At 42.9% G+C, this 26,937-nt stretch overlaps 1 protein-coding gene across 1 annotated transcript in view; it reads left to right on the forward strand.

Moving 5' to 3' along the window:
- Positions 1 to 171: 171 nt before the first annotated feature.
- The window catches only part of CEP250 (centrosomal protein 250), a 41,216-nt gene continuing 14,450 nt past the window's right edge, over positions 172 to 26,937 (forward strand). Inside the window, exons 1-23 of the mRNA XM_063144491.1 lie at positions 172 to 245; positions 1,356 to 1,538; positions 2,800 to 2,856; positions 4,012 to 4,094; positions 4,222 to 4,387; positions 5,351 to 5,457; positions 6,391 to 6,648; positions 7,681 to 7,777; positions 8,828 to 8,926; positions 10,036 to 10,188; positions 11,490 to 11,668; positions 12,959 to 13,141; positions 14,064 to 14,208; positions 15,846 to 15,992; positions 16,159 to 16,389; positions 17,207 to 17,400; positions 18,684 to 18,811; positions 18,960 to 19,129; positions 20,393 to 20,551; positions 22,381 to 22,515; positions 23,444 to 23,587; positions 24,094 to 24,941; positions 26,505 to 26,664. Coding sequence (XP_063000561.1) covers positions 1,356 to 1,538; positions 2,800 to 2,856; positions 4,012 to 4,094; positions 4,222 to 4,387; positions 5,351 to 5,457; positions 6,391 to 6,648; positions 7,681 to 7,777; positions 8,828 to 8,926; positions 10,036 to 10,188; positions 11,490 to 11,668; positions 12,959 to 13,141; positions 14,064 to 14,208; positions 15,846 to 15,992; positions 16,159 to 16,389; positions 17,207 to 17,400; positions 18,684 to 18,811; positions 18,960 to 19,129; positions 20,393 to 20,551; positions 22,381 to 22,515; positions 23,444 to 23,587; positions 24,094 to 24,941; positions 26,505 to 26,664 — 4,026 coding nt within the window. The 5' untranslated portion in view covers positions 172 to 245. The remainder of the gene's footprint in view (positions 246 to 1,355; positions 1,539 to 2,799; positions 2,857 to 4,011; positions 4,095 to 4,221; positions 4,388 to 5,350; positions 5,458 to 6,390; positions 6,649 to 7,680; positions 7,778 to 8,827; positions 8,927 to 10,035; positions 10,189 to 11,489; positions 11,669 to 12,958; positions 13,142 to 14,063; positions 14,209 to 15,845; positions 15,993 to 16,158; positions 16,390 to 17,206; positions 17,401 to 18,683; positions 18,812 to 18,959; positions 19,130 to 20,392; positions 20,552 to 22,380; positions 22,516 to 23,443; positions 23,588 to 24,093; positions 24,942 to 26,504; positions 26,665 to 26,937) is intronic.

Consider the following 26,937-nt stretch of genomic DNA (forward strand, 5'->3'; position numbering starts at 1 on the left):
ATCGGCGGCAGGGAAGGGCTGCCTGGGCTCACACTGCAGAGCCCGGTAGGTCATGGGTGATGTAGTCTTTGCGAAGGTTACTGCAATCGCAACCGCCTTTGAGAGAACGACATTTCCCATAAACGACTGGGCGGGCTCTTTCCCGTGGCTCAGGCAAGCGAGCTCCTGAGAAGGAAAGGGAGGGAGCCGCTGATTTGCGGCCTGAGGCCTCAAGCTCTCCTCCCCACCCGGCAGAGGTTTCCCAGGTGAGGAGGAGAAGGGAGTTGCACCATACACTGACAGTGGGAGGGAATGAGGGCGAGCGATCAGAGGTTCACCGCCACCTCAGATCTTGCTGCTTTGGATCTTTGCCGGGGCGGGGGAGGGACACTAGTGGGCCCAGAAATACAAACTTGTCACCCAAAAACCAAAGTTAGCCGACCAAGTTTTGCCCATAAGAAAAGCTCCAAAATCCATATCAGTGCAATAGCTTATTAGATCAACCAAAGGGTGACCCAAAATGTGCAAGCTTTCGGGTACTCAAGATCCCTTCATCAGGCAAGATCTTACAAAAGGCGGGGTTGCGGGGACAGGATCGATGTTGAAGTAACGTTAGCATGGTCACAAGCTTGAGATGGAATCGGGAAAGAGGAAGGGTCTGCAGACATTTGAATAAGGCTCCCACAGGTGATATGATGGTGCAGCTCCCTCGCACTGCCGGAAGCAAGAAAGGCAGAAAAGCCTTACTCTTTCTTTCTGTCTTCCTCCCCCCTCCTTTGCTTTTTGTAACATCTTGCATGATTGAGAGATTTGGAGACCTTGAAAGCTTGCACGTTTTTGCAAGCTTTGGGTTGACCTAAAATGACCTACATTAATATAGAATTTAGATTTGTTGCTGTGTGTATCAGAATTGAAAGTGCTGCTGCTGAGCAATGGTCTTGCTTTCACTTTGATGGCTCTGTGTTCAGTATCTGGAAATATAAAATAACAATGTTCTGAACTGGGAGTAGGATTCCAGAAAAAGCCCCCCCCTTCCCCCCCCCCCCGCCATAGTCTATGTTTGATAAAAACCATGGATTGATTCAGACATTGTGATTTACTTTTCTTTCTTTCTGTAGAATGGAAGCTTACTAAGAGTTAAAAGTCTCTCCAAGTAACAGCTTTTCTCATTGCTCTGTTGGGAACAAAACAGATTAGTTTCCATTCTGTGTATCTCATTTTAATGCATAATTATTTTTCAGTATTAAAATGAATAGCCATGTGTGAATCTTTGTTACTGTAGGTATCATTCATTCTGTTGAGGAAGTAGGACTAATCAGGACCATTTTGTCTACTAGATTAATGAGAATCAGTCTTCTATTTGCTTTGACCTTCAGATGGAAGGAGAGCAAGCAGCAAACAGCATGAAAACACCAACAGTTCACGTATTGCCAGATGAGCAACTAGTGGCGCTACATCAACAGCTGGTGGAAAGTCAGTCATCCTATCGTCACAAACTACAGAGTTCACAGGAGGCACAGCACAGGCAGGCAGTACTTGTACAAAAGCTACAAGCAAAGGTAAAGCCCCTTACATTTTAATAGTACCCAGAAGAAGGTGAAGGTTGATCATGGTGAGTTGTTGGTAGATGGAGGCATAAGAGAGCATGAGGAACAAAGTGCTTGCTTGAGAACCAGTTTCTAAAAATGTAGTCTAATATTTTGGATAGTCCTTCTAAATATTCAGGTCTTGGGCATACAGTTTTATTCCTGTCTTGCCAAGCGGCCTAACTCCAAAATAGAATCATAGAATAGCAGAGTTGGAAGGGGCCTACAAGGCCATCGAGTCCAACCCCCTGCTCAATGCAGGAATCCACCCTAAAGCATCCCTGACAGATGGTTGTCCAGCTGCCTCTTGAATGCCTCTAGTGTGGGAGAGCCCACAACCTCACTAGGTAGCTGAATATCTGTTTCCCCATCAGTTTTCTTTCTGAAAATCTTTGTCTTTCCCACTTGTGTATTTGCTTTACATTATATCCATGTATGTAACCACTGTCAAAGACACAGGTTGTTTTTCTATAAGTTTGGATAGTTCTTAGCTCATAAAGGATACTGCTATACTAGTAAATACTATTCATTTGAAGAGTGCTTTAATCAGAAACTTTAAAATGTTGTTAGCTTTTTTTTCTAGTTATATTGTCAGTTTTTCTGAAAAGTAGTTTGTTATGTGCTTATGGCACGTCTTGATACATCCTGTTGAAGCTGCTCTAGTAAATATATATAACCTCTGAATGTGCTTGGCTGCTTCTAGATGAGGCTTTTATTGTGTAATCATCGTTCATGGAATTTTATGGGGACTCCAGACATTGTTTTCCATTTGTAGCACTTTTCCACTGCTTCCTTTTGGATTTTTCTTTGGATTTTTTCTTAACAGAAGAATTCCATTAAGGAAGGAAAGATGGTATAACTGTACAATGCTTGACATGTTAATGTGTGCATGCCTTATTGCTGCTGGGATTTTTAAATATGCACGTAAGTGTTGTATATGTGTTCAGCCTGTCTGCAAAAGAAAAGCGCTCCTAGTCATTGGGCAATATCCAACGTTGCCTTTGCAGTAGAAGGATTACTTTCTGATACTGCTTTAAGAAGCGCTAGTGGTGGGTTCAGCTGGCTCAACAGAAACAGTGGGAGTGCAGCAACAGTGCTGGATACTGCCCATATTTATGGGCAATAGAATACACAAATTCACAGTACAAAGAGGGCCAATTGGTCAAAACTGTTAGAAATGCCATGAAAGGTGCTGCACCAAGAGGCATATAGGGACTGTTTCTATTTATTGCAGGTATTGCAGTATCGGAATTGGTGCAAGGAATTAGAACAACGTCTGGAAGCAAGCAGGGTGAGTTATAATGAAGGTTGACTGCCATGTTTGTTTACAGTGATGTGCTGATGAGATGCCATGCTAAAAGAAGTGATGAGGATGCCTTGAAGAACACATTATATTTGCCCTGTCAAGGAAAACAGCTGGCTGTTATTCCTTGTTATGAACTACTTCTCTTTTGTGACCAGTGTTAGAAGAAGTGAGATTATTTACCTATATGCTCTTAAATCACAAATAATGCCTATATTTTTTTATATAGAGAAACATGATATACAGAACCAAATAATGTACTAGACTTGGCTAATCCCAACTTCCTGTCTTATTCCAGATGAGGCTTTTATTGTGTAATCACATTGGTTTATTCACTGAATTTACAAAAGGTTCAGACAACGACGTCTTTCACTAACCCTCTCATGTATTCCTACAGCTTCTTCCATTTTTTTTCTTACCACCACTAAAAAAAAATCTGTTAAGGAAGGAAAGGTGGAAATAGCTACACAGTGCTTTTTGACAGGGGCCATCTGTCTGGAAGCATCCTCAGGCAAAAAGAATAGCTCCATAAGAAATGAGAAGGATGATATTTAGACAGTATCACAGTGGGTCTAATACCATCATGCATTGTGTCTAGCAAAAAAATCAAACCAAAACCCCAACCTGATGTGAATGAGACCTGAGTGGAACATTGTTTCCACTTTCGTGGTTTAGAGTAGAATTGGCAAACCCTTGCTCACTCACAATATAGCAGAAAGAAAATATCCAGAAAATTACATAAGTAAAAATGAACAAATTAAATATAGATCAGGAAAATGATTAATAACCTGGAACTAACAAACTAAAATTAATGATAAAAAATCCCTAGTATTAATTTCCAACTTCTATAGAAGTGTCTGTTAACCAAACCAAAAATCAAACATACAAGGCTGAAATTAAAAATATTAAACCGTCAATTTTCTCTGATGCAACCTATTTCATCTGCCTTATTAAATTTGGTGTGGACTAACTAATGCCATTAGGAAAGTAGTGACTCTTCTTTATGGCCTTGTAAAGCAAGAAGACGTATCTTCTGGTAAATTGACCAACCTCACCTGTTCACTGGCTTATTGATCCATGGGAAGTTAGCAAGGTGAGGCAGAACACAAATGATGTTTGGATTAAATGATCTTTCTCCCAAAGGGATCACATCCACATCAGTGGGATCGGAAAGAAGACCACAGTCTAGAGAAAGCACTGGTCCAGTTGGAAGAGGAGCAACAGAGGTGAGTGAAGGAAGAACTCTTTGAGAAGTCTAATCCAAGTGGAGATTTGGGAAAAGGAGTGCTGCCAGTTCATCTTCTCGGGATAATGATTATTTGGCTAACCTATTGCTCTTCTGCTGTACTTCAGGTGTGAGAATTTGGCTGGGGTGAACATCTTGCTCCGGGAGCACCTGGACCAGGCCAACGAAGTAAATGGGGCTCTCCGAGAGGATGTCAACAAACTGGTAGCTGATTGGACAAGAGCCAGGGATGAGCTGGAGTACAAAGAAAGTGAATGGCGCAAAGAACGGGAGGTAGCAATGCCTCAGTAATAATGATATGATGATGGTGGTGGTGGTGATGATGATAATAATGGTGGATGAGTTTCTAGTTGGACAACCTTGTGTTCCAAGCAGGCACAAATCATCATGTTTCTGCTTTGGTAGGCATTGGCTGCCAGCAATAAGTAAACATAGTATAGAGATTAATTCAGGGTTAGCGAAGCCACTGTAGAAGAGCTTTCTTCCATGGTATACAGCTCTCAACTATTGAGTTCAGGTGTAACTGGTTCCACCAGTTTGCAGCAGAAGCTGTCCACTGATTGCCTAGCATTTAGCATGTCACAAGCCCACCTCTTCTCCTCCCACCATCCTCAGAATGGTTTTGTAGCTGGACAGCCTGCCTGAAGATTGTGGGGAGGAGCCAGAAAAACTACTTAAGGGCACAATCCTATGCATGCTGGCTGGGGAATGCTGGAATCTGTAGGACTTTTTTTCTGTCTAAGCATGGATAGAGTTGTGCCCCAAATCAGGGTTTGAACTGCTAATAAGTACGCCTGCCAAAAGTGTTGTGAAGGTGGTGGGCAGGACAAAGGGGAAAGCTAGGCTTACTCTATGGGAGAAAAAACCTGCTTGATTAAAGATAGGTCTTTAATACCTTTAATCATCTGGAGAATGCTGTATGGATTTTCGTATTTCCTTATATGAATTCTGAAGATTGAAGAAGTCAAATTGCAATAATCTGTACTGGGGCACTGAAGAAATCTGTTACCTTAACAATGCAGTCCTATATATGTCTATTCAAAAGTAAGCCCAATTGTATTCAGTTGGTCTTATTCCCAGGTAAGTGTGTTTAGGATTATAACCTAAGTCAAGTGGGACGGCTGTTTCTTTTCTATAGTTCAAAATGTGATCATGCCTCCACATGCACTGAATGGACTCTTGTGGGCTAGAACAGGGAAGCTAAGTTATTGTTTGCTTTTGTCTTTACATATACAGTCCTTTGAGAGCTATAGGCAGGCAGAGCACGATCGTATCCTTGGCATATGGCGGCAAGTGGTGACCTTACGCCGCTATTTTCTGGAAATGAAGACAGCAACTGACAGGTGAAGGGGAACAGATTCTTGTATTCGTTGAATATGAACCCCCCGGAAGGTGTTGGCTGGTGTGCCAGCACAGTCCTGGTTATTTTTTGTGGTACAGTAAATGGCTGCTATAGACACAAGGAATTATTCATCCTTAGATGTTGGAGGGAATGCTCTTGTCCCGTCCCGTGCCCCAATTTTATTTGCATTCAGATACCAACTGTATGATGAGGATTACAGAATCTGTATAGTTAATATTTACTGGTTCCATGTAGACAATTTAATGCCATGAAAATGTTGTTTTAACAAAGGCTGTAATTATTGTTTATATATTTTTCCACTGATGAGGACCACTTTGGTCGAAACGCGTTTAGATATAGGCATTGTATATGTCTATAGCCCTTTTGGGGGAAATCAGTATTGCAACTGTGTATGTATGCTAAACTGTTGGACTGCTAATCTGTTGTATTAAACTTTGTATGAAATAATTAGTTTTTATATTAAAATTTGTTACGTATTTGATATATATGGAGCTCTTCGAATATACCAGAGAGTCCACACAGGGGAGAAACCATATAAATGCTTTGACTATGGCAAATATTTCCCCCAGAAAGAACAGCTTCAAATGCATTAGAGAGTCCACACGGGGAAAACCACATCAATGTTTGGAATATGGGAAATGTTTTTAAAAACACCAGAGGGTCCGTATGGAAGAGAAAACATAAATTTTGTATACTTTTTAATGCTCACTGTTTTTAACTTTTGTAAACAGCCCAGAGCTTTGGCTATGGGGCAGTATATAAATGAAATAAATAAATAATAAACTTATTTAGCCTTTTTTGTCAGCTAGGATGTACCCAGCCCTAGTCTGACACCCTAACCACTACACACACCAAGCCTAAGCTATAGATTAAACTTTTCTGTCTGGCCCAATATAATTTGTTTCTCCTTCAGGGATCTGTCTGAGCTAAAGGCCGAGCAAGTGAGACTCTCTGGCTCTATCCTCGTCAGTTGCTTCCGTCTAAGTTCTGATACAAAACTCTGGGAGACCAGCAGTTTGGGAAGCTCTGTCCTGAGATGCCAGCAGCAGCAGCAACAACTTTATACAAAGCCTGAGAAGATGGATCTGGAGAAACAAAGGTACCAGCAAGCACAAACAATTGTGAGCTTGCGTGTCAAAGGCGACTTAGCAAAGGAGGATCTCCAAAGCAGGTAAAGTATCTTTTTAAAGGCATGCTGACTCCTCATCTCACTTACTGTATTGTGGCTTTTTAAAGATTGGGTTGGACTTTCTGTTATGAACGAGACTGTATCAAAAAGGACATTTTTTGTTATAATTCTCTATTTCTATTATTTCTATTATACCTAATCAAAATCTAAATACACTAGTGATAGGGAGAAAAGTTGGACTTGCTGAGACAATACAACACAATAATAGGATTATTTTCTTTTTCTCTTGAACAAAGAAGGGCACAATGCACAAGTGGTCAATAGTAGCAGTGACCATAGGATGTTGTGAAAGGAAGATCTGTATAACCGGAATGTCTGGAAAATGTATTCATACTGCTCTATGCCAGACATTTTAGATGAATGAAGGAGGATAGATCACCCCATAACTGCCTACTTCTTTATACTCTGATGCACCTGATACTATAATCTGTCAGTGACCTGGCACTGACCCAGATAATTAGTATCAGTATGGTTCATATTTTCTCTCCCCCCCCCCCCAAAAAAAAATAAAATCTTGAATGGTGAACTTCTGGAAAAAAACAAATGTGTATATGAGTAATAGGATGCAGGGTAAAGAGGACAAAAATATGTTTTTATACACCAGGGCTATATTTTAATCTAGTTTACTCTAGTTTAAGTGGTTTGGGGACTGGAGTTTTTTTCTTTATTTAAGAGAGCATGAAGAGAGAGCTTCTGTTTGTCATCTTGGCCTCTTTGTTCTGCACTGGTGATATGTTGGAGTTGGAACTTGGTCTTAGATGGTTGTATGTGGAAGTTCCTATAGATATGAGCTTGCATATAAAATCTCTGCTTTGGTACCCTTATAGCAGTGGCGGAGAATCTCTTGCCCTCTCTTGGACTCCAATTACCATCAGCCCCAGCCAGCATGGCTGTGTCATGACAAGATCTGTTCCCCTGGGCATGGGGGAAGGAGACGTAGCCCCATAAAATCTTGGCTTGGGGGGTGTCACTGAAGAACGTGGTGTGCTCTAACCGCTGCTCTTATTTTCTCAGGGTGATGGAACTGACTGCCTTGCTTGAACAGTCTCAAAAAGAGAGCGAAGAGAAGGGGAAGACAGTGAAGATTCTCAGAGACACTGTGGCGACCCTGGTGTGTTAGCAAAATGTCTGAGAACTTAATCCAGTGGCTTTCCTGGAGAACCTCTTCATTCTCCTGTTAGAAACAGAAAGTGGAGGGGCTCACTCCATACACTTTTTGTGATAGATACTAAGAATACTTGAACAGAGGGGTCCAGGAACTTGCAGTTTCTGCTTACTTGGTCACTCTGATGCCAAAAACAGACAGTGTGACAAGAAACTTGCTGATTGTTACGATTATAATAACACCTAGCATTGGTGCTCCAAAGTGCTTCAGAGTGGTACTTCAAAGTGCTCCCCTTACAGTGTCGTGTTGTAAATTTGACAATACCATAAGGTAGAGTTGTATTATTATTCACCTACGACAGACTGACAGATTGAGGGGAGGTGGTTAGCTCAATAACACCTAATGAGTTTGTCAGAGGAATGTTTTGAACAGGGGACTCGCTAATTCATAACTCAGGCCTTAGCTAGACCTAAGATTTATCCCGGGATCGTCCCAGGGCCATCTCTGTTCATTTAAATACCACACAGTGGATCAAATGTGACAGGAGTACTATAGTACAGGAGCACATCGCCTCAATTTAAAAAACAAAACAAAAACACCTTTCAGAAGAAGTTCAAAACGTTTCACAGGTGCAAGTATTAAGAAATGTATATGAGAGTTGTGTGGCTTTGGGTTCATTGGTAGTGTCATAGCAGAAGGATTCCTGTGAGGAAAAATATGCAGACTGTGCCCAAGAAATGGGAAAACAAATGTCTATTTATCTTGTAAAAAATTGCTTGCTCAGAAAGTGCCTGATAGTTAAGAAAGGCATTTTGTTAATGTTTTAAATATCTCCACTGCTTCTGTCTGCTGAATGTCTGCTCTATGGACAGAGCTTTTTCTTTCACGAGCAGTTTTCATTTGGCATATTAATTCTGTCTGACTGGGCACATGGAGATACTCCATTGTTATGATGTCATTTAGTATTCCTGCTAAATCCATGCCCTAAAAACATGTGATATGTCTGGGTTAATGGGAATTCTGGAAGGAAGATGTAACTCCTTATTCTTTTTCTAGGAGGCGAATCGTTTGGAGATTGAATATGAACAATCACTGAGCAAGGATGTCAATGAAGAAATCCTTTCCCTTCAACATGTGATACAAGAAATAACTCAAGTGGGATCTTTCTTCATGGTTCTTCTGTAGAAATTCTTATGATTATTTTAAGAAATTGAAGGCAGACTTGGTGTAACCAGATGTTCCGAACTTCAGACAGAGGTTTTATGCATTCTGTTTAGGGGCACATTCATCTGTTCATGTATTTCAAGGTTAAACTCTGGCACTGAAAATCACTGCTCAGGCTGAGCACTGCTCAGGCCTGGCACAAATTAAATCCTAGTTTTCAGTAAAACAAGGTTATTTTTGTTATAATCTTGGGTTTTGCACATTTTTGAAATAAAATTGCAGTAGCCATTTCTTGCCCTTTTCCATACTTTTACAGAGGAATGATGAGAGGTTGTTTTTCATGTCATTCTCCAGTTTTTACCACCTACCTTTCTCATGATCAAGTATACTTAATGCTACAAGAACATAAGGGGCAGGGGCTGAAATAAAATCTTGGCGACATGTAGCCCTCTGACCCTTTATGGGAGTAAATGAAAACTATTAGCTAAAGCTAAATGTGCTTAGTCTTCAGGTTATGAGAGGACTAAAGTTGCTGGAGAGCTACCAAGAACTCCTCTCTCTACATGCTCTTGCATTCCAATTTGGTGCATTGATGAGGAAACTCAGTGGGATGCTCTTAGTCTTAGAGATTCTAATGAAAGCGATAATCTCTTAAATATGGATTCTCAGGCACCCAAAAGACAAAAGGAATCCAAAGCACATACTAATGCCCCAGCATAATGTACTCCCAAAGACCTATCCTATCAGGTGTTTAGTGGTGGAGGAATAATGTTATATCATAAGACCTGGAACACAATTTTGAGGAAGCCATTCATTTCCTCCAAAAACCTGCTTTCCATTCTTCCTCAGTGTGGTGCTAATGTGTTGTTGTTTTTTTAAAAAGGGGGTTATGTTGTGTTGTGCGCTGCCCTGTCACCTTCATTCCCTATCCTTGAAACACAACGGCTTTACCATCATCCACCGGAAAATAATCTTCTGTGTGGTCTTTTTACCGTTGTAATTCCTTAAGAGCTGAGACTGGATAAGAGACAATAAGTAGTGAAAGGCGATGGTTTGAGAGTGCACAGAACTGGGAGAGTAACGTTGGTCTTGGATTTCAGGCAGTCATCAATGAGAGCGATGCAACAATGGGCAGCCCACAAACTGCGAGCTATGCTGAGTCTTGCAGCCTCTTGCAGCTGAAGCCCGGTGACCCAGATGGTCCTCTCCTTCTGGTGCGTGACAGGCTGACGAGGAGAAGCAACGAAGTGCAGGTGAGAAGGCTTTGGAGGCTCTTGCAGATGAGGCTTCTGCCAACAGTAAATCTCTACACCCACCCTGGAACTTCTCTCTGTGTTTTATGTTCTAATTTCCAACCACCTTCCTCCTCTAGTGAATCTGTTTCCCTAGTCCCCTCAGGCTGTTTCTGGCAGTTATTGCTTTCTGGTGATTCCCCTTCCTCGCTTGTAATTGTGTTCTCTTCCCACGGCAGGCTTCTTATGTCCTAACTCGCAAATTTTCTCTGCCTGTACATAATAACCTGTCAGTCTCCAGCTGGCTCTGCACTAGCTCTGCCTGTGCACAATAACTCTTCAGTAGAGATGTGAAAGCCTGGAAAAACCCCAGAAAAAAATCAGGGAAAAACAGGGTTTCCCCCCATTTTTTTCTGAAGCCTTTTTTGTTTTTTTCTGAAAAAAATGGATTATGGGATGTTTTATTTTAGCATGATGAATAAAATGTTTAAGACAAGGTGTTCAGATATTTACTTCTCCAAATGATTTCTAAAAATTATGTACAGTATTAGATTATTACAATTTCTGTGCCCCGAGGACAAGCAAGTCCTTGGTTGCGAACTGAGACTACAACTCTTAAATGCAAGAGCACGATGTATTTCTGCCTCTAGGGGGCACTGCCATTGAAGCAGAGCCTGAAACTTTAGCTCAGAAAATGAGTCTGATTAAATTTCATGCATATTCATTGAATTTTGGTCCCCCCTTTTTCTCAATTCTTTTTATGGGAATGGGTGCTTTATGTCTGCTTGACACTGTGGAGGATCAACGGAGACATAAATAAATGTAATGAATAAATAAATAAAATAAAGATTTTTCTTTGTTACTAATGTTGATGGTTTCCTCTGTTGCTGGTGGGTTTTTTAAAATTATTTTTTGCCTGCTCATAAACTGGCAAAACCAAAGAGGTTCCTTACAGTTCAGCTGCTTGTAGCTCCATTTGTTACCAAAAAGGTATTTTAAAAAATAAATAAATTCAGTTTGTAATAATTGCTTGAATAGACTGTACTTTTAATATACCAAATGTAATAATTTTATGCCAAACAAACTTAGACATACCATTACATTTTATATTCCTAAAGTAAGAAAATGACTTTCAATCTGTAAAAAGTGCTAGTATTGTATTATTTCAGTTTTTCCAAAAATGTCTGTTTTATTCCAAAACCCCCTGGAAAAAACCCATTTTTTTCCCCATGGCTTCAAAATTTCCAGAAATGTCACATCTCCACTCTTCAGTCTCACTTTTTCCCCCCTAAAGGTGCTGCCTTTTATTGTTTTTTTCGCAGCACCTGAGGCAGCAGCTCCTGGGCAGTCAAAATTCTGTCAGCTCTCTGGCAAAGCAACAAGAGCAGCAGGAACAGCACTGCAGCTTCCTAAGACAAAGGCTTGAGCAGCTAGAAGGGGAGCGCGACACCCTCATGGGCCAACTCCAGCGTCTCCAGTCCACTGTGGAGACTTACCGCAGGTCAGCCATGTGCACACTTTCCCCCTCATTTAAAGCAACTTTCTCCCAAAGTACTGCACTACAATTCCCATAATCCCCAGCCAGCATGGCTGTTGCCTATATTGGCTGGGTGTGATGGAAGTTGTAGTCAAACACATCTGGAGGACAGTTGGGGAAGGCTGTTTTCGAGACTTCTGTTGTGGACTGTATCATACCCCTTTGTCTTGTTGCAGGTCAGCCTCTCATTTAAACTTTCTCTCTCTCTTTACGGATAGTTTATTTGCAAACAAATCCCCCAGTATCTTCCAAGGAGGCCTTATTGGTTGCTGCACAACTGATAGATTATCACAAAGTAATAGCATGTAGCAAGGCCTCCTTGGCAGTGGCACCCACCCTCTGGAAAACCCTCCCATGCGTTTTTCACGCGGCAGAAAGCGTGGCAAGCTTGAAATGCCTTTTGAAGACATATTTGTTTACACAGGTTTTCCCTGACTTGCAATGGATTATGCCATTGCTCTGTTTTATTATTGTTCTTGTGTTGTTTTAAATATTGTTTTTATTGTTCTTGCAGCATGAAACAAATATAAAAACAGTGAATTTACTGCTTAGAGATGTTGGGATCTTAAGCAGTGTCAATGTAGTATTAAAAAATGAACAAATTTGTCTAGTGGCACTTTGCTTCCCAGGTAAGAGAGAGGCAGTAATCGTAAGTCATTCTGTCTCTCAGAGCTCCATCACACCAGCATTATAGCCAGCTGTCACGGTGTGTTGCATACGAAGGACTCAGATGACGCCGTCCAGGGCCTGCCCTGATCTCTCGCCTCTTCTCCCCTCTTTGCGAGGTTTCCTAGTGCAGGGAAGGAATGTTTTTTCCAGCAATGCGCTCAACCCTCTACGTATATTTCCATCCCATCGTACTCAATCCGATGTTCTGAGGGCGGGCGGCATTGCTGATGAAAGGGAGGGGGCGTGTCAGGGCGAGGTGTCTGCAAACAACCAATAGATTGTAAGTGGAGGTACAAATGAGATCTGCGGGGTGGGGAAACAGTGATTCCGAGGAGAGGTGTGAAGATGAATGAAATGTAAGGCTACAAACACTAAGTAAACGGAGGGGGATAATACAAGGGCAAACGTTCAGGTGTGATGAAGCTTTCAGTGTGGAGATGGCATCCTCATTTTCTTGCATTCTCTTCAACTGCCCAGATGAAAAAGACCACTTAGTCAATATTATCAGGACAAGAGCAAATGAAACTTTTCCGTGTACTTTTCTTGTTATGTTTTTTCCTCTAACTGGAGACTGCTATTTCACAGTGACCTTGTGACCCTGGAAAAATCCGAGAAAGAATTGCAACAGCAGCTGGAAGTTTTGGAACAGGAGGCCCGGGACTTACGGCGAAGCAACACTGAGCTACAGCTTAAAGGAGACATGGTGGACGGGGAGAAAGAAGAACAGCATCAGGAGTTGGAAAGGATGATGCGGGAGAGAGAATACATGTCAGCCTTTGCCTTTCTTTTAAGCTCCCTTTTCTCAAAGAGCACAACTTCGCTCCTGGGAAAACACAGTTCTCCTCCCAGATAGTGCATCCATTGCTGCTCTGCGCCATCAGTAGTGATGAACACCACAACTACTACTTTACCCCTGTTTTGGGTCACCACTTTGTTGTTGTGTTTGAAAGAGGGGTGCAGAACTAGTTTGAGGGGGTGGCTGAATTGCTTCCCCCCCCCCAGGCCCTCAGATCAGAGATAATAGGAGGGACTCTTCAAGGGGGTGTCCCTGAATTTAAAAAGTCTTTGGTGGCTATGTGCTCACTTGCTGTGTAGCTCCAAGGTGAAAGTAGTAATAATACTTAGCATTTGCATAGCACTTTCAAGTGTACAAAGCACTCACATGTCTTTACAACAACCTTGTAAACGAAGTCAGTATTATTATCCCCCATATTGCAGACAGGGAGGACTGAGGCTGAGAGAGAATGGCTTACCTAAGGTGACCTATTGAGTTCATGGCAGGGTCATAATTTGAATCAGGGACTCCTTGATTCGTAGCTCAGTCTCTTAGCCACTGTGCTACATCAGCTGTCTGGTGTAATCTCGCCTTATTTGATCAGGAGAGATAGTGGCAGATTGTTAGACTTGTTCACAATCATACCCATGGCAAATCTGCTTCCCTGTTGTATGAAGATAGTTTTAAAGGTGTGTGTGTGTAGAAAAGGCAGCTGTGCAGTGAGCTTTGTCAATTTCACTTAGGGCTATGAATAGGTGTGCTCTTGATAGCAGTTGTGAAATTTGCAAAAACTATTTACAGATCTGTACAGGGGCTTTTACTACAGCAGTGGATGAATGACATACCACTGCTTCAGTTCTGCATTTAGTCCCCCTTCTTTCTTTCTTTTTTAAAAAAGTATTTCCCCCCATTCAGTCAGGAAGATCGCAACGCCCTTGAAGAAAAGCATTCCTTATTAAAGAGCGAGCTGGTAGCGATGCGAGAAGCCCTGGAAAAATCGCGACTTGATGGAGAACTGGTGAAGCAAGAAAAACACGAATGTGCTTCAGCACTGGAACAGGTACGTCTGTTTCCCTAGTGAGAGCCAAACCTACTCTTGGATTTAAACAGGACAACCATCATAGGTGGACACCAGCATTTTTCTTAAATACTTCATTGTGGTGGCATGTGGAGATAACAGTAGTGCAGCCTTCCCCAACTTGGTGGCCGTGCTGGCTGGGTATGATGGGAGATGTGGTCTAATACATCTGGAAGGCATCAAGTTGCAGGGAGGTTGCAGTGGGGTTTGCAGAAATTCTGATACTGTCTTGTCCTATTCTAGGCAGGGGCAGAGGCAGAACATTGGCTATAAAACCAATGTTCTCTGTGTAAAGGAAGAGCGCCCAGCACCCTGCTGGCTTCTTGACTGGATTTAGCACGGATCCCCAGGCACAGACACTCACGGCTCATACAAAATGAGGTTTAAGACCATTTATTAGGAAAAGGGTAGGAATACATGGGATTAGCAGAATAAAACTATAAAAGCATGCATAAATGTGTAAGAACCCAGAGCACGCAAGCTAAAAACTACAACTGCAATTCATACGTCATCCCAGACCGATCTCAGCCGACACCCCCTGTTCCTTTCACCGGGAGGTCTTTATACTATTCTTTTCACTCCTTCCCCCCTCCCTTCAGCTTTGATGCGCAGAATGTCTTCACGCCTCTGCCCGGGATGGTTAATCACTCAAGGACAAGCGGACAGTTACAATCAGCTTGGCTCCAGTCTTCTCCCCCATACAGCTGCCTGGTTCTTATCTCCCTTCTTATGGAACCATAAAATTCATAAATTAAAAGACATGCCAGCCCCAAGGTCCAGTTTAACCCTCACCTTACCCTTACACTCTGCACCCCACCTGCCAAGTTTCCATGTTGCTCAACCGTCATGCATCTTGTCCTGTTTTTTGTGGCTCCATAAAGCCTGAGGAGGGCAACTATGGAGAATCTGTAGTCACGTACCCTGCAGTCTCTCACTGCAGCAGCATTTGCTAGGGCTGAGCTCAGTAACTTGACACCCTAATATGTTCATACATGCACACAAATATATACACTTCTGCATAGGCTCTGGCTAGACAGCTTAAGTATATGTGGGGAAAACTAGATGTTAAAAGTAGCCTTGGGAATCTACAAGTGGAGAAACAGCTGGGGGGAGGGTGTTTAACTCTTTCTCCTCAAAATCTCCCCCAGCCCCAGCTGCTCTTTTCCCTCTGGGAGAGAAAGGATGCTTCAGGCCTTAGCTTGTTGTTTTGACCAAACCCAGGTAAACTGGGGATAGTCTTTAAGTATGGCTTAAAGAAACAAGCCAGCTTCAAAACTTGGTTTATGAAACCTGTTTGTTTCGATAAACCGTAATTAAGATTAATCACAGTTTAAAGTTTGCACTTAATGCTGAAACCTAGTTAATTGAAAATGAAACTGAGGACTTTCTATCTCCTCATAGTCACACTGGAGGAAGAGAGGAGAGGAAGGAAGCATGCAAGCTTGAGGCTTGCGTAGGCTTGTTCCTGTAGTGACCAGCCATATCTTATTGTTACGTCTGAATGCAGCCATTGTCTGCAAGAACTTGCCTCGGTTGTTATTCGATGCAGGCCACTGACCAGAAGCTCGTCACATAGTTATTGGTAGGTGTTTGTTTTTTGATGTGTTTTGCTCCCAAAGGCTGAGCAGTCCCTCGCAAAGTTAACCAGCACATACAATAAGCTGAAGGCTGAAACTGCTGATCTTCATGATGTGGCTGCAAAGATGAGTGCCCTTAATGAAGCTCTAGCGATGGACAAAGTAGAGTTGAATCAACTTATCTTGAAGGTAAGAAGAATCTCCCAGAGGAACTATTTTTAAGCTGAGCAGCCCTCAGTGTGGATGTAAGGAGAGTGCCAACATGAAGCTTGTGTCTTCTTCAGAATGGGGGCGGCAGGGCTGCTCAGAATAAGCCAGTGTTCTTCACCGGTTGTTGACATTTCCTTGGATGCAGCTGGAGCAGGAAAACCAGACTCTCTTGGACAACGTGGGTTGCCTGGAGAGAATAAGGACTGCTTCACAGAAACAGCTCCATGAGACTGGAAAAACAAACGAGGAGCTACGGGCAGAGAAATTTCAGCTGGAGCAGACACTGCGTGAGGCTGAGGAGTTGCAGGAAAGATTGCAGGATGAGTTACGAGGACTGCGAGATGAACAGACAGAGACGTATGAGCAGTTGAGCCAGGTGAGTCTTAGAGGCAGACTTGAGCTATTCTGTATGGATATTTGACGGCAGCATTATTGTGGTCCTAAGGTTGATTTCAGTGCGGCTGGATTATGGAATTCTGCTAGAAGCATTACTTGGAATTGAATGTGTTATAAACTGCTCTAAATAAATTCACCTTTGGGTGTTTTTGAATGGATTTTCTGCCCACACAGCACCTGAACCAGCACTTTAAAAATATAATACGCCTAGCTGTTTGTTTAATCAGGTTAGTGAGAATAATGTGGTAGCCATGCTTTATTCATATATTACTTGCAATAATTCTGAGTGCAGTCTTAGGTTCTTTGCCAAATTGTGATTATTTTTATTAAGGCAGCAATAAACTAACAGTTTAACATACTAAAGGTTAGTTGATCTACAAATTCCTGTTATCTGTTTTAAGGATTAGAGCTTCATTGAAGGGATAGTCTTTAATAATAATAGAAAAAGTCCAAGAATATTCAACATTTTCTTCAGTAGGGCATCAAGGACTAAAAAAACAATTTCAGGAAGTGCTTTTCAATTGTGGGGTCGGGGTAGTCGATTTCCAGGTTTTTCTGCAGAAATGCTAAATAGCAGTGATTCTACAAAGTTCTTATATTTTAAGGCCAAAAGAGCTGAACAAGGTCCTGTATAAGGAAATCTTGTACATGTCTACTTAAAAGTAAGTCCCACTGAGTTCATTGAGGCTGGCTCCCAGGAAACCTGGTATAGGATTACAACCTTAGTCTAACGTGCGTAATGTACAACAGCTCATTTAGTTTCTGCTAGACCATGACTTTCTCTTTCTGCTTTCTAGGCTAATCACCAGCATGAAACATCTAGTACCAATTTGGAACGTGCACATCAGGAGTCAAGTCGTCTTGGAGAGGCCCTGGCCAAGGTGTCCAGAGAAAAGGAATTGTTAATGCATGAGAAAGCTGCGTTGGAAGTTCAACTTAGGGCTGTTGAGAGGGAAAGGTTGACACTTACAGAACAGATGGCAGAGTTCAGGTAAGTCGCTGGTGGGAGAAAGGCCTGGCCTATTTGAATCGTAATTCTATGCAATCTCAGCTGCTGTGGTTTTTGAGAGAAGAAGGGTCTTTATGTCTAGGTGGCAGAGGTAGTTCTGCACTTGCAGAAAGCAACTCAACAAATGTGTAGCATGTAAAATGTTCAAATCCAGCCATGTTTCAATTCCTGCACATAGTTTGATGGGTCTGTTTTCCATAAATATACAGAACTTGCATTTAAAAGTATTTCTGTTCTTCCAAATCTTGATATTGTCAGGTTGACAAACAGATACTCACTGAAACTGGTCTGTGATTTTTGTTGTCTGTAGTTTTTAGACTCTGGTTCACATGATCAAATAAACTGTGGGTTGTTGGTTAGTTGCTGGAGTGAGCGAGCATGCTGTCTCCTGACCGCTCAACCACTTCTGCTTTGCTAAACAACAGAGGTTCTTGGATTCTTTGACTTAACATCTGAATCTGGAACTCTGAATTGTTGAGGGAGAAACAACCCAAAGTTTTAACTCAGATTGTTCTTGGATTAACACTCTGGTTTGTTTCTCCCTAATGACACACAACCCAGAAGAGGCGTTCCTGGATTGTTTGGCATAGCGGAAGTAGGCGAGTGGGCAGGAGCCAGCATGTTCGTTTGCCTCTGCCTCCCCCCCCCCACCCGCCCGCCCGCCCGTGTTCACAAACAGCCCACGGTTAAAAAACTATGGGTTGACATTTTTCTCCCTCTCTCAAAATCCTAGAACCCGGGGTCATCCCATGAAGCTGATTGGTGGGAGATCCAGGACAAATAAAAGGAAGTACTTCTTCACACAGCGCATAGTTAAATTATGGAACTCACTACCACAAGATGTAGTGATGGCTACCAATTTGGATGGCTTTAAAAGGGGGTTGGATAAATTCCTGGAGGCAAAGGCTATCAATAGCTACTAGCCCTGATGGTTGTGTGCTATCTCCAGTATTCAAGGCAGTAAGCCTGTGTGAACCAGTTGTTGGGGAACATGGGTGGGAGGGTGCTGTTGTACCATGTCTTGCTTGTTTATCCCTGGCCGATGGCTGGTTGGCCACTGTGTGAACATAGTGCTGGACTAGATGGACTCTTGGTCTGATCCAGCATGGCATTTCTTATGTTCTTAAGACTTCTAACTGGGCTGATGCAATGCAACAATTCTGATACTACGTCTAGGTTAAAGCTGGCTTTGCTGGGATTAGATCCTCCTTTTCCAGGAGCAAAAGATTCAAGATAAGCACTAATTCTTTATGTGTAACTTGTAGCTCAACAAAGGCCCTTCTGGAATCAAGCCTCTTTCAAGCCCAGCAGCAGGTTTCTCAACTGGAAGTTACCACCGGTCAACTGGAAATGAAAGTTCAGGCAGTCAGTCAGGCTAAAGAAGTGATACAAGGTGAGACATTTCCAGGGATTTCCTTGAGCAGGTGGTCTGACTGTGGCTTTCTCTCTTAATGGGGCAAAAGGTCAGTGGTCAGATGAGGTATAAATCCACAGAGATTCGTACTCAGACTCTTGCTCTCTCTCTCTGCGTATTCTTCCAGGAGAGGTGAAATGCCTTCGCGTTGAACTGGAAGCGGAGAAGTTAAAAGTTGAACAACAAAAGGAAGAAAAAGCACAGCAGCTCGCACAGGCAGAGCAGAAATACCAAGAAGCCCTCAACCATCGTCAAATTGTACAGAAAGAGGAAATGGACACAATCTTTCAGGAATTGGTAAGCGACTGTATAGTCACCTTCTGTTTGGGAAAGTTTTTGATTCTATTTTTTCCCCACGTTATCAAAGTTTTCAATATTTTTTCTTTGAAAATCAAACTAAAATGTGCAAGTTAGGTATTCACATTATAGTTGCATATTTACTCTAGCTCCAAATCTTCTGTCTGTTGCCATTAGGGATGCCAGAGGAATCTGTCTGGAGGCGGGCTGGAGCTTGCTGAGCTTCATCAGCTTGCCCTCCCCTCCCCCCAGACTTTGGCTCGCATTGAGCCAGGCCGGCTTGCAGATTTTCCTGTGCTGATTTGTTTTTTGTGCACAGAAAGTTGCACAGCTCCCAGCAAATTCTGGGTGAAGCACAGGCTTGGTTTATAGGGCGGGCAATGGGAATTCATTGAGCCCTAAGAGGATTGGATTTGCAAACGACGGACATCCCTACATGATATACTTTTATGTTCAAGTCAGGAAAACCCCGTGGTCCAACTAAAATGGCTGCCGCTACATCAGACCTTGCGGCGGTCCAGATATTGGCATTCTAGGCTCTCCCAATATCAAACACATAACAGTAGCCATCTGGGGTCGGTGGAGTGGGGTGATAATGTAGCAACAATGATGGCCACGCTCTTAGAGTTGCTAGCAACTCTGTCAACACCCCTCAGTCTCCATCTCGGTGTTGCTCATGACGCCTTCACGTTAGCCATGCATGGAAGCAGCATAATAGAAACGCCATGATGATATCATCCATATTCCCTCCTGCACACAAAGCTCAAGTGTGCTGCTTGGAAGAGCTCACTGTACTTCTAGCATAGCCTTGTGTTAGGAGAGCAGCAACAAGCATGTGGGCTTCCCTCAGATAGTATTTGGACTTCCAGGTCATTCAAACACCTATCAGTCTGCAAATAATCACCCTTTTGCTGGGAAAGGAAGATTGACATTCCAATAAAACAGTTGGCTGTTTCCATAGCTCAGTGACTAGGAGGAAGCCTGTGTGTAGAACCCATAGGTCAGAGATGGGCAGTTTGTGGCACTCCAGATGTTTTGGCTTACAACTCCCATCAACCCTAGCCAGTGTAGCCAGGGGTGAAGGGCCATAGGAGTTGTAGGGCAAAACATGTGGAGGTCCAACGGTTGCCATAGGTGATGAGTCCTCCAGAGAAGGGTTTGAATCCCAGAGGCAACACTAATAACCCTGCTAAGCGAGAAAGACGACTTGAGTAAAGATGAGCCTGTCTCCTCACTTCTTGAAATTGGCTGATACGTTACCAGGAAGGTGAACGACAACGTCACCATATAGAACTGGAGCGGGTGTTGGAGCGCATGGTCAAGGAGAAAGAAGAGATGGAGGCTGTCTATGAGAGGAAGCTCCTGGAGCTACAGCAGGAGATGGAAGCTGAGCTCGTCATGGCTAGAAATGCCAAACAAGAGGTGCTTTGCTCTTTGAGAATATTACCTGTGACCCTGGTATTCTATGCCATTTGATCACCATCCTTTTTTCTGATTTGTTTTATTTGACACTGCCACAATCATGTAGAAAAGGAAGTCCAAAATTCATGAACACTGTGAAATTCCAGTAACTGCATACCTTTTAAGTTGGTCGTCATCTCTCCTGTTTTTTTAAAAAAACACACACACACAAAACTTTCTATCCCATATATAGAACTTTTCCTTTGTTCTGAATTTCTTTTCTTAGTATCTTAGTATAATAAAAGAATCTTTGTGTTGGGGGAATTCAAAACTTCACTGTGATCAAAATAAAATTATGATAAAAATAGTATGCCTAATGCACCCCCATAATATTCAAAACATTACGGCTGCAGTCCTGTGCTCATGCTAATTATTTTTTACAATATTTAACAGTTAACATTTTAGCATTTTCCATATTTTATATCGGGCTTGATCTAACAGCTTTTTAAAAGATATTTAAGAGTTTATCTGAGACAGGTTGTCCAAGTAATAATATATACTTGCTTATTCAACACATTGCTGAAGCACTGATACTATATTGATCCAATCTGAATAATACCTGTTCATACAATATTCAGTGGTTTTGTTTTTACCCCATCATACAAAAAAACACAAAGCCTTACTGGGGTGACCTTGAGCCAGTCTCTCTCTCTCTCTCAGCCATACCCTACTTTATGAGGATGAAGTAAAAATAAAATGGCCCATTTGTCAGGTATACTTGGAAGGACTTTCTCCTGTGTCACTCCCAAACGATTGGCCCCCACTCTCCTGGCTTTTAGAAAGGGTGTAAACATGCCACTTTATAACTTGAAATTATGTAGCTGTTTGAAATTATGTAGCTGTTTTAATCTATTTTTTAATCGTCTTGTTTTTTATTGTCTTAAGGCAGAGGTGGAAAACCTTCAGCCTAGTGGCCCAATCTGGCTATCCTGGGGTCCCAATCCGGGCCTTCCAAGGCTGCCCAGATGGCCTGCAAGCTGCTTCTATTTTCTGTAAACAACCTTTGATTGGCTTGATCAGATGCTGTGAGCATGACATGTGAACCTGGACAGATGGATTATCTAGGGGCTAAATAATCCAGCAATTAACACATGTTTGATTGACTTAACCACTGGTTTGTTTAGCCCCTAAGCCAATGGTTCTCAACCTTCCTAATGCCGCGACCCTTTAATACAGTTCCTCATGTTGTGGTGACCCCCAACCATAAAATTATTTTCGTTGCTACTTCATAACTGTAATTTTGCTACTGTTATGAATCGTAATGTAAATATCTGATATGCAGGACGTATTTTCATTGTTACAAATTGAACATAATTAAAGCATAGTGATTAATCACAAAAACAATATGTAATTATATATTGTGAAATATTTATTTCTAATTACAAATAAATGACCATCGGAAATATGTGTTTTCCGATGGTCTTAGGCGACCCCTGTGAAAGGGTCGTTCGACCCCCAAGGGGGTTGCGCCCCACAGGTTGAGAACCGCTGCCCTAAGCCATGCCACAGTCTGAGTTCACAAGTCATGCTCTCAACCTCCCATCAGGCCATTCAGAGGTTGTTCACAGAAAACGGAAGTGGCTCGTGCTCAGCATGAATCCCAGAAAATCGTAGATTAATTAACGATTTGTCATCATGATTTACAAACTAGCACATTGATAGACATTTGTGATGATTCACAGCGAAGTGGAAGTCTGTCTCTCTAAAGTGCTGCATGCATTTGATGGGATTCCAAGTTCATTTCTGTTAGCAGGCTGACATTCTCTGTTTCCTAATCTCTACCTGTACAGATGCTGCTAGAAGAAGAGAGTGAAAGGAAATCCTTACTAGAGGAATTTCTCCAAACAAAGAAGGAGCTGGCTAGTACTTGCCAGCAGTTGGAGTATCTCCATCAGGAAACAAAGAAGTACCAAGAGAAGGAGCAGGTAGGAGACTGGAAAAGATGATGAAGCCTACTGAGAATCCAGAACAAAGTAGTGCAAGTAGTTTTTGATGATTCAGTTGCCCCATTTTTAAAGAACAAGTGCTTGTTAAGGGTTACAAATAGGAGAGGGGCTCCTAATGCTAATGCAGAACTGCTTGTAGGAAATCTTAAAAGTGTATTTCATTTGCATTGATCAAATCTCAGCTTACATTTGGTAATGAAGGCTGCAATCCTATACACATTTCCTTGTGAGTAAGTCTCACGGAACTCAGTTGGACTCTTCAGTACAAGCCTATCTATATCTCAGACTTTTATGAAATTTTAATACAACAGTTTATCCAGATAGTTTTAGGTAAAATAATAAACGGAGTTTTTTGGATGTGTCCTCTGTTCTCCCTCCAATTTTTCATCACTAGTTAATTTGAGGACATTATATCCAAAAGCGATCTTCTTACTGTTCTGTCTTTTATCACAGTAGTGCACAGAAATTATATCTTTTATTGTATGGTCAACACGAGCCCCATTTCCTTTTTAGGGTACAGCCCTTAATTATGCCCTGTGTTGTCCCCATTTTGGGGACCCCTTTTTGAGGTTTCTGATTTGCTTGACGCTATGCTCTTTGATGTACAGAGTGACATGGTCCCCAACATGGCCTTTCTTGGCCTCCTTATAGAGTTTGTATCCAGAGATGACTGTATCCCACTGGTTCTCTCCCTTCCACCATTATGCCCACTACATCTATGTTCTCTTCAGACTGATAGATGCACAAGATAGATGCACACAAGACAGCTAGAGGCCTATTATAAGAAGGGTGTAAGGCAAATCTAATACATTATAGAAACAAATGCATTAATAAAGAAAAGTATGGATGTATACTGAAAATATAGTGAAGAAGTACCTGAATTTACTACTTCTTTTTTCTTTGGCAGGATACTGTACAAGGTCTGGAAGCTGAGCTGAAGGATGCCCAGAGCACAGTGGAAACACTGGAAAAGCACTACAGGGAGGAAATAAAATCTCTCAAAGAAGAAATCAACTTCCTCCTTCAACAACAAGACAATTTGCAAAGTCAGGTGATTTGGCTTAAAACTATCATGCCAGTAATGAAATTATCTTCTGGTCTTTTGTCTAGGGCCAGACATGTGGCATTTTACAAACTGCCTGATCAAGCAGTAATGGGAAGCTATTTGTGGGCTAAAACTGTGCAGTGGAGACTTTTCCCAAACCATTGTGGAAAAACACTCTATGTATTCGGAAACCAAAAGGCCATTATATATGGAGCCGTTTTGGAAAAGGTTTTATGCAATGTTTTAAGGAAAGCCAGATGTTTGATGCTGTGTAGCAACACACCAGATGCTGGAAAATATCTCCCCTTTCACCAAGCTTCTTTCCCTCCATTTTACTCAAACTGGGGCAATTTCTAACATGATCAGGCAAACAAAACGACCCTGTACTCTCAAAAGAGATTTCAAGCTGGTGTGAGACTGTGTGTCTTGCAATGAGATCTTTGAATCTCTATAGTCGCCTCCCCACATGTATGTAACTTCAGCCTCTGTGCTGTTCTCCTGCCCATTTCCAGGTCCAAGAGTTGGAGTCCCAGCTACTGGCAGCTAAAGATTCTTGCCAGCTGATTAGCCAGGAGGCACAGCAGTGGTTGGGAGAAGCACAAGAACTGTCAAAACAGAAGGTGCTGGAAGCAGCACAACTCCAGAAGATGCTGGAAGTGGAGAGGAAGCAGCGCGAGGAGATGGTCCAGCAGAACACGGAGTTGCGGAGCCAGAAAGAAGAGATGGTGCTCAGGAACGCAGAACTGCGTGCTCTGCAGCAGAGTCAATGGGAGGAAGAAAAACACCTGAACAGGGAACTGCAGGGAATGCAGGAAGAGGTAGAGCACAAGCGTGCCTCGCTTCAAGCTCTGGAAAGGGAGCAGAGCCGGTGGGAGGAGGCAGAGCGTCAGAATTCAGAGCGCCATTCGGCCCTCCAGAGACAGTGGGAAGAGGCAGAACGTCAAAACATATGGTTGCAAAACCAAGCCAGGGAGGCGGAGCTGCAGAACGGAGAGCTGCGGCACCAGAAAGAGGAGGCGGAGCGTTGGAATGCGCAACTGCAGAGGCAGCAAGAAGCGGCAGAGCGTGAGAGCGCAGCGCTGCAGAGCCGCTGGGAGGAGGCACAACGGCGCTGTTCTGAATTGCAGAGCTGGAAGGAGCAAGCCGAGCGTCAGAATGCCGAACTGCAGGCCCTTCTCCATAGCCAACGAGAGGAGCTGGAAAGTCAGAACGTGGCGCTGCAGACAAAGCGGAAGGAGGTAGAACATCAGAATACGGCGCTGCAGAAGCTGAAGAAAGAGCAGAGCCAGTGGAAGGAGGTGGAAGGTCAGAATGCAGAGCTGAAGGTAGCAGTGCAGGCTCTGGAGCAGGAACGAGCCCGGTGAGCACAACTCCGTGTATCTCCTCCCCCCACCCCCAGGTCTATAATCTGAACAATTATGCAGGGAGGCAGAAATTTCCAAAACGTTTACTTGTGGAAACCTTTTCTTGCAGGAGGCTATTTGCTCCAGATCACTTGCTTTGGAATTTTGTAGCACAGAAAGGATCTCCCAGAGTGCTTTAGAACATAAGAAGTGCCATGCTGGATCAGACCAAGGGTCCATCTAGTCCAGTACTCTGTTCACACAGTGGCCCACCAGCCATTGGCCAGGGATGAACAAGCAGGACATGGTGCAACAGCACCCTCCCACCCATATTCCCCAGCAACTTATTGCCACAGGCTTATTGCCTCGAATACTGGAGATAGCACACAACCATCAGGGCTAGTAGCCATTGATAGCCTTTGCCTCCAGGAATTTATCCAACCCCCTTTTAAAGCCATCCAGATTGGTGGCCATCACACATCTTGTGGTAGTGAATTCCATAATTTAACTTGCGCTGTGTGAAGAAGTACTTCCTTTTAATCTGTCCTGAATCTCCCACCAATCAGCTTCATGGGATGACCCCGGGTTCTAGTATTTTGAGAGAGGGAGGAAAATGTCTCCCTATCCACGTTCTCCATACCATGCATGATTTTGTACACCTTTATCATATGCTTTGTCTATATATTCTCTGATTCGTCTGACCAGTCTGCAAAAGATCCCGTCAATGATCCAGCTGCCAGACAGTGACTGCATGAGCTTTCCCACAAGTGTCTTTTGAAGGCTTGCTATATTTTCCCACAAGCTTCTAGAATGAAGACCCAGATTTTTCATGTTTCCTCAGAGGTCATCTTGGGTCATTGTGTCCCCCCCTGAGTGAACGTCTGCTTTTGGCATTCCCATTGCACTTGATGCTGTCATTTTGTCAGGTGTACAAAATTATGCATGGTGTGGAGAATGTGGATAAGGAGACATTTTTCTCCCTCTCTCATATTTATTTATTTATTTATTTATTTCATTACATTTTTATACTGCCCAACAGCTGAAGCTCTCCGGGCGGTTCACAAAAATTAAATAATACTGAAACCTGGAGGCATCCCATGAAGCTGATTGGTGGGAGGTTCAGGACAGATAAAAGGAAGGACTTCTTCGCACAGCGCATAGTCGAATTATGGAATTAGCTACCACAATACATAATGATGGCCACCAATTTGAATTGCTTTAAAAAGGGGGTTAGACAAATTCCTGGAGGAGAAGGCTATCAATGGCTACTAGTTTTGATGGCTGTTAGCTACCTCCAGTAGCAGAGGCAGTAAGCCCATGGACATCAGCTGTCAGGTTTTATGGGTGGGAGGGTGCTGTTGCCCTCATGTCCTGCTTTGGGGGCTTGTTGGCCACTGTGTGAACAGAATGCTGGACTAGGTGGACCCTCGGTCTGATCCAGCTCGTCTTATTTTCTTAAGTTTCTTGTGTGAGTGCCACAACTTTTCCACACGTGTGAGTTCGCTGCCTATATGCCATAATTGAGACCTTTGGCTGTTACTTCATGGTCCAATTGAAGCTCCGCTTTTTTTCTATTTCAGCCTGGCTGTCTTGTTGGAGGAGAAGGAGATCAGGTTCAAGAACCTGCAACACAGCAATGGTGCTCACCAGGGTGAAATCGCCCAACTGCGAGCCGCCCTGCAGCAAGCAGAGCATCTGCTTGCTGAGCAGAGAAAAGAGGTGCCGGAGCTCAATAGCCAGGTATTGCTCACAAAGAATCAACACGGGTTGCAATACCTTTTTCTATTTCTCTGCCCGACTGCCAACACCCCCTCTGCCCCAATTCACAGGGCATATATGCCACCCCAACACATTTTGGTCTCCATAATACATTGGACCCTTTTTTTCTTCTTTTTGCGTTGTGTGACTAATTGGTCTCGCTTGTGTCACTTTCTTTTTACTGTACATCGGGGTTATTGAATCCCGTTCAGCTCAAGGGCCAAATTCCATTTCGAAGAAACTCTTGGGGGCTGC

The sequence above is a fragment of the Elgaria multicarinata genome, chromosome 1 (assembly GCF_023053635.1).
Source record: "Elgaria multicarinata webbii isolate HBS135686 ecotype San Diego chromosome 1, rElgMul1.1.pri, whole genome shotgun sequence".
NCBI classification, from domain to species: domain Eukaryota; kingdom Metazoa; phylum Chordata; class Lepidosauria; order Squamata; family Anguidae; genus Elgaria; species Elgaria multicarinata.